This window comes from Babylonia areolata, chromosome 19, assembly GCF_041734735.1.
Source record: "Babylonia areolata isolate BAREFJ2019XMU chromosome 19, ASM4173473v1, whole genome shotgun sequence".
Lineage (NCBI taxonomy): Eukaryota > Metazoa > Mollusca > Gastropoda > Neogastropoda > Buccinidae > Babylonia > Babylonia areolata.
In genome coordinates this window covers 15483472-15490714 of record NC_134894.1, presented here as the reverse complement: position 1 = coordinate 15490714, position 7243 = coordinate 15483472, and the positions used below count along the sequence as shown (strand labels likewise).

General features: G+C 39.7%; 1 protein-coding gene across 1 annotated transcript; it reads left to right on the top strand.

Annotated features, from left to right (window-relative positions):
• Positions 1-460: 460 nt before the first annotated feature.
• LOC143294010 (acetylcholine receptor subunit alpha-1-A-like) lies at positions 461-2115 on the top strand. Its single transcript, XM_076605404.1, has 2 exons — positions 461-1232; positions 1562-2115. The coding sequence occupies exons 1-2, from the start codon at positions 461-463 to the stop codon at positions 2113-2115; spliced, it is 1326 nt and encodes a 441-aa protein (XP_076461519.1).
• The last annotated feature ends 5128 nt before the right edge of the window (positions 2116-7243 follow it).

Here is a 7243-nt window from a genome sequence, read left to right as displayed (position 1 = left end):
AAAAAAGGTGTTCAATCACTCGCCGTGCTGTTGACTCGCGAATGCGACATGAACCGTTTCTCTGATACCGTTTTCAAATCGATACGTTAGTTGCGCTGGGAGAGGCAAAGCAAACCCAGTTTGCTTCACACATTCCCCCATATTAATGGATGCGTGCTTCCACGATCATTCTCTCTCTCTCTCTCACCTCTCTTTGATAATTACAATTGATAGCTGTGGAAAAAACGTAAAAACATCACGCAGCTTCCCAACCAGTGCAAGCAGGCAGGCTGCGTGTGATACGACTGTGATGAGTGTATGTTAGCGGCTTGAGCCGTCCTTTTACATCATAGTGATGACGAACACTGACGACTGAAGTTGGAGAGAAGAGACCGTTGTAGTTATTTGATTCTCTTTTTCTCCAGCCCATCAAATTCCTGCAAGACAAGAGATCCGTTTTCTTCTCAGAGTGTTAAAAAACATGAAACCAGAACTGACTGTTTTTCCCTTGGTGCTGATCACGGACATGTGTCTGAGTCAGTCAGCCTTCAACCTCAGCACACTCCAAAATGACCTGATGATCTTGACTCCCAACATCCGTCCTGTGAAGGACCTCACACAGCCCACTGTCATCAACATCTCCTTCAACCTCATGTCCATCATCAGTCTGGACATGGTCAGCCAGAAACTGGTCAGCAATGGCTGGATGAGTGTTGCTTGGCAGAACGACTACATTACGTGGGATCCTGAAGACTATGATGGAATCTGGAACATTAATCCACTAGTCGACCAGATGTGGAGACCCCGACTGACAGTAGAGAACACAATGAAGGAGCTCAAACCAATCGGTGAAGAGTATGTTGTGTTGGATCTTTACAACAGCGGTCTGGTGATGTGGTTTCCAGCTGAACGTTTTGAAACCTTCTGTAACGTCAACGTCACGTTTTTCCCTTTTGACATCCAGCGATGCAAGTGGCGGTTATACAGTTGGGGGCATACCGCTGATGAAGTGATTCTACAAGCTACTGTCCCTCACATCAACATGGATTATTATCAGGAAAATGGACAGTGGAACCTGATAGATTCTGCTTCTTGGACGGAAACAAGAGTATGGGATGGACATCGAATACCGTACCTGATCTATGAAGTTACACTTCGCAGAATACCCACGTTATTGATTCTGACGGTGCTGCTGCCAATATACACGCTGTCGTTCGTCAACGTGTTTGTCTTCACGATTCCTTCTGAGGCAGGTGGGTCCTTTCAACTATACACGTACCATTTGAAAAAATATGTCTTGGAGTAATAGAAAACAACAACAACAACAACAAAAAGAAAATATTGATTTGTCTAGAAATATACCCGTTTAAGTTATGCCTACCACAGTATTAAATGCATTTTGGTCAAATAAAGACCAACACTAAAAAATAGATCGGTAGCACTACTGTCATGTTATGTTCACTTTCTTGTATGTAATGCTTCTGATCATTGTCTCCTTGCTTGTTAACTGAAGTTTTAGTTTATACCAATTGCTTGCAGCTTAGTTTAACCAGTGCTCTAGATACATGACTTTGCGTTGCAGGAGAACGGCTGTCGTACGCCATAACGTCCTTCCTGTCCTTCGGAGTTTTCATGGGCTTCATCGTGGACCTCATGCCCTCCTCCTCACACACCATATCCATCCTGGCCACCATGATGTCGTGCCAGCTGATATTTTCTGCTCTCTTTGTCCTGTTCTGCATCCTGTCCCTGAGACTTTTCCACCGAGATCCCCACAAACACCCCGTCCCTTCCACCCTCCAGACCCTGATCGTCGGCCTGGAGTTACTGCTTTGCCTGGACCCGCCGTCCCAGCCTCGCCACGCCGTTCACTCAGACACAGGGACGATCTCAGACGGCCCAGGTGATCATGACGGAACAGAGATGAAAGTCAGCCGACTGCAAGGCCACCTGGCCAAGTGCGCCAGAAAGAGGAAGGCGAAAGAGGAGGCCTACACCAAGCCCGAGGACATGGACTGGCAGAGAGTCAGTCGGTCCTTAGACACACTGCTCTTCCGCTTCTTCGGCAGCCTGTGGCTGTTAAGCAGCGTAGTTTTCTTGATCGTAATGGCTTGTCACTACAACGGCGTATTCTAACACGTTCAGTCAGAGTTTCAGTGAACCAAAAACCATGGAATTTTTGCGACACTTTCAAATTCATTGAATTTTAATTGTTACCATCAAAAAAATAATGTATATATTGATATTGTATATGATCCAGGCACAGAAAATTCAAAAAGCATATCATATATGCACTTAGATACTGGATAAATAATACGCAATGTTTAAAAAAAAAATGATATTAGAGGCTATATCTCTCTTCCAGGACGGCAGGTGGTGGTCATGTGTATCAGGAGTTGTCTCCCCAGTTGGCGCCGTCAGGTGGTCGTCATGTAGATTATGTAATGTCTGCTGAGGTGATGCTGTTGGAAGGCTTTCATGTATACCCGATGATGTCTTTACAGATGACGACGTCAGGTGGTCATCGTGTGGAACACGTGAAGCATTTTCAGATGATGATGTCATATGGTCATTGTGGAGAACAGGTGATGGCTCCTCTGATGACGATTTCAGAAGGTATTCATGTAGATCAAGTGATGTCTCCTCCGATGACAATGTCAGATGACCGTCTTGCAAACCAGATGATGTCTCCTTAGGTGACAATGTCGGGTGGTCGTCATGTAGAATAGGTAATGTCTCCTCAGATGATGATGGCAGGTGGTTGTTGTGAAGATCAGGTTTTGTTGCAGATGACAAATGGACGTCATGTAGACCGGAAGTTTTACGTTCTGATGATACCGTGTAATCATCATATACATTTTTCAACATTAATTTTCCATCAAAGACCTCAGTCTGTGTTGACACACTGTCATAATGTACATCTGTCTGTGTAGACTTGGAACACAGTTTATGATAAGCTTTAACAACTTCTGCATATGATTTTTTCTTTTTGTCGCACACATTTTGATTCGTATTCAACCTTGCCTGTCGAAGTGCTTCTTGAAATGAAATGTAAGTTTTAGATTTCAGTTTATTTGCTTCTCTTGCGACGATTTTGGCCGGACATCCATGGAAAGCAGCTGAATGGTCTCCCTTGCAGTTCCAACAAAACCTTTCAGCAGTACATTTGTCTCGAGAATGAGACGACTGTCCACATCTGCTGCATCGATGAGTATTGCTGGAACAATATTTTTAGTGTGATGTAACAATTGACAAAAAGTACATCTTACGACTGGAGAACAATATGGATATATTTTTAAATGGACATTTTCAAAGCTTAGTTTTTCTGGAAGGTCATGAAGTTTGAATGTTATCACTGTCGCTGGTCTCCCGTTTTTCAGATGAATTTTCCGACTGTCGCTCACAATAGGTATAGTGGAAAGAAAGCTGGTGTCAACTTCTCGGAAAACTATTCCCACTGTTTTCGGGTCAGGTTTTGAAGCTAAGACAGAAATGCCCGCGATGCTTTGCGTCTGTAACAACTTCTTACGTTGTCTCTCGTTTTTACACTGGACGTAAAAACTATTATTTCTCAGTTTTGTTACAGATTCCACCTCTCCAACTACAGACTGGATGGCTTTTTTATGGTAATGTGGATATAAATGTCGCAACTGGAGAGAGTCATTTCCCGAATCTTTTAATAAAACAAGAAACCGTTCTTCTGTGTTTAACTGATCAGGTGAAAAGGATGATTGTTGATACTTGAGATGTACTTGTTTTGAAGGAGTGGTTACTGTCAGATGTTGTTCATTCTTTCCCCATTTAAATTCCATCATAATAATGACGCAAACTGTATAGACGACGTCGCCTCATCCAGTTACGTCAATGCAAGACGTCATATTCAGGTTTTAAAAAAAAAAAAAAAAAAAAAAAAAATCTATAACAAACCCAAAAGGGTTTGGGGGGGAAAAAAAAAGAAAAGAAAAAAAGGGCTAACACACAAAGAACAAAGTAAATACTGTCATCATCAGAACAGTCATCACTTAGTCCACATGAATACATAACATCACGATCTAAGCAGTCATCACCTAGTCTGCATGACGACCACCAGACGTCGCCATCTGGGGAGAAAACACCTGGACTGTATGACTACCAGAGGTCGTCATCAGCGGAGACAACGACTGGTCTATATAAAGACCTTTTTACGTCGTCATCCGAGGAGATGAAACTACAGCTTGTTAACTACCTAACATTGCATCAAATCAGTCATCACATTGTCTACACGAAGAACACCTCATCACCTTGTATTTTGATAGTATAAGGCCCTTTATCTATCATTATCTTAGTTTTAAATTCGGATATCTCATTATCTAATGATATTTTTTTCTACGATTCATTCTAGCTGATAAATGACTAAGAAGTTGCAAATAACATGTAGGAATCTATCAGTCTTGCAATGGAACTCCCGCTCTTTGAGTACAAATATTGATAATCTGCGTGCTTATCTTTTTGAAAATTCTCATCAAATTCTCCTTTTTCAGTCATTGAATGTTACTAAAAATAAGTTACCGAATCTGAAAGGTTATTATTATCCTCCGGTTTATCATATAAGCGAGGATGCTGACAAGATTAATACAGCTATTTACGTACAATGTGGTTTGAATTACGCAAGTGTCCATCCATCTCCTATTTCAAACTATACTGAAAAGATGTCAGCTACGTTTGTAAAATTGCATGTCTCTAATAATCAAATCATACATTTTGCGTCAGTCTACTATCCCAAAGGTCCAAGTAAGCAAAATACAAATTGGTTGCGAACATTAAATTGCTCAAAAGAAAGATGGATCATCGGGGGAGATTTTAATTCCCATGCTCCCTTCTGGGATAGTGATTGTCAAATAATATCTCATCCTGACTTTGTTGAAAACATTGTTGATTCATCGTTGCATTTACTGAACGATGGGAGGATTACACGTATCCCAGATGTGGCTCATCATAGAGCATCGGCACTTGACCTAACCTTCATATCACCATCTCTAGCTTTAACAGTACAGTGGGATACTGGGGATGATCCACTAGGCAGTGATCATGTGCCAATCACACTGTCTTTTAAGGATTGTAATATATCTAAATACAGCGGAGAAGACGAAATCCCAAAATTCAATTACAAATATGCAAACTGGGAAACATTTCAAAACTATCTTACGAACATTTCTGAAAGTGAAATTTTTTGTGAAGATTTAAATGTTTTTTATAACAACTTTCAAAAATCAATTATTGGAGCTGCTGAAATAGCAATTCCCAAAAAAGGTTCAAAGAGGAGTGACATTTTTTCTGGAAATGTTTGGTGGAATGATGCATGTGCGGAGGCTGTAAATACAAAGAAACTAGCATACCTAACATGGTTGAAACTCAGAAAAGTACGTGATGAAGATGTAAAAGAAGCCGCTCATAAAGAAATGTGTAACACAAAAATCAAGGCGAATAGAATCATAGCCCGAGAAAAAAGACAATACTGGTCACAATTCTGTTTGAATGAAGTATCTGACCATAAGGATATGAAGAAAGTGTGTGCCAAAATGAAAGAAATGAAATCAGGCATTGTTCTCCAAGACTATCCTATTAAAACAAAAGATAAAGAGTTTCTGTCCCCTCAAGAGAAGGCTGAAGAATTTGTTTGTATGTATTCTAAAACAGGCAGTGTAGATAGTTTGTCAACTAAACAAAAGACTTTAAGAGAGGAAGAAGAAATCAGTGACAAATATAGAGATCCTACCCCACAAAATGATAATACAATCAATTCGGCAATAACTTTACATGAGGTAAAGAACGCTATTCATTTGTTGAGTAACAAAAATGTGTCAGTTGGTAAGGATGTAGTATCTTACACCATGTTAAACCATTTGCCAGAAAACTGGTTGATTATATTACATACATTATTTCAAAAGTGCTGGGAATGTGGACAAATCCCTGAGGTATGGAAAACTTCCATTGTAACTCCTGTATTAAAACATAGTAAACCTCGAACAGAAGCTTCGAGTTATAGACCTATTTCGGTTACCTCCCACGTTGGGAAAGTCATGGAGAAAATTGTAAATATTAGAATGGTGTATTACTGTGACAAAAATAACATAATTCCGTCAGCTCAAACTGGATTCCGGAAAGGAAGATCTACAATTGATCATCTGACCCGTCTCACTACCCAAATTAAAAAACAGTTTTCTAAGCGAAAAAGTATCCTTGCGTCCTTCTTCGATCTTACTAAAGCTTATGACCGAGTGTGGCATAGCAGACTGTTATTTAAGCTGAAACAAATTGGTCTGTCGGGTCATGTTTATGACTATGTTAAATCCTTTTTAAGTGGGAGATATATAGTGGCAAAAGTGGGAGTAACTTTATCAACCTCTAGGCCTATAAACATGGGAATCCCGCAGGGTTCCATTATTTCTCCATTGTTGTTCAACATTATGCTTTATGATTTACATACATGTTTTTCATCATCTACCAAGCTGGCTCAATATGCTGATGATATTGCTATATGGATTCAGACATCCTTGAGGAAAAGGACAAGCCTACATTACATAAATTATGTACAGAAACATTTTCAGGGTGAACTCGATAGACTGAGTAGCTATATGCAATCTAATGGTTTTGAGTTTTCTGTAGAAAAAACACATTTGATCCTCTTTAATAATGGTTATAATCCCAGCAAACTACCACGTTTTTTTTTAGGAGGACGTGAAATATTTTTCAAGTCGGAAATCAAATTTCTTGGGATCCTATTTACTTCAAAACTAAACTGGAAGAAACACATTGATTCAATGGTGACTAAAGCAGTTAAAAGTTTAAATTTCTTAAAAATTGTAAGTCACTCTCCTTGGGGACAAGACTCCAAAATTCTTTTACATTTAGCGACATCTCTCGTAAGATCAAGATTGACCTACGGTCATGAAATTTTCTTTTCTGCCCCGCCGACGTTCCTAAAGAAGCTGCGAATAATTGACAGTAAAGCTGTGAAACTGGCTTTAGGGTACCTGTGCATACTAAGACCTCAGAAGCCTATAAGCTTGCGGGTATTCTACCACTAGATGAAATCAGAAAATTAAGTTCTGCTAAATATATTGTGAGATGTACAGCAGTGGATGATTTTGAGGAATTAAATATTAGGTCTGATATTGATTTTCCAAAAAATGCACAAAATAATTCAAATCTACAAACCATTCGCACATATGTGTCAGATATTTTAAATTCTTCAGACATTGATTTGCATGATATGGCACCTCGT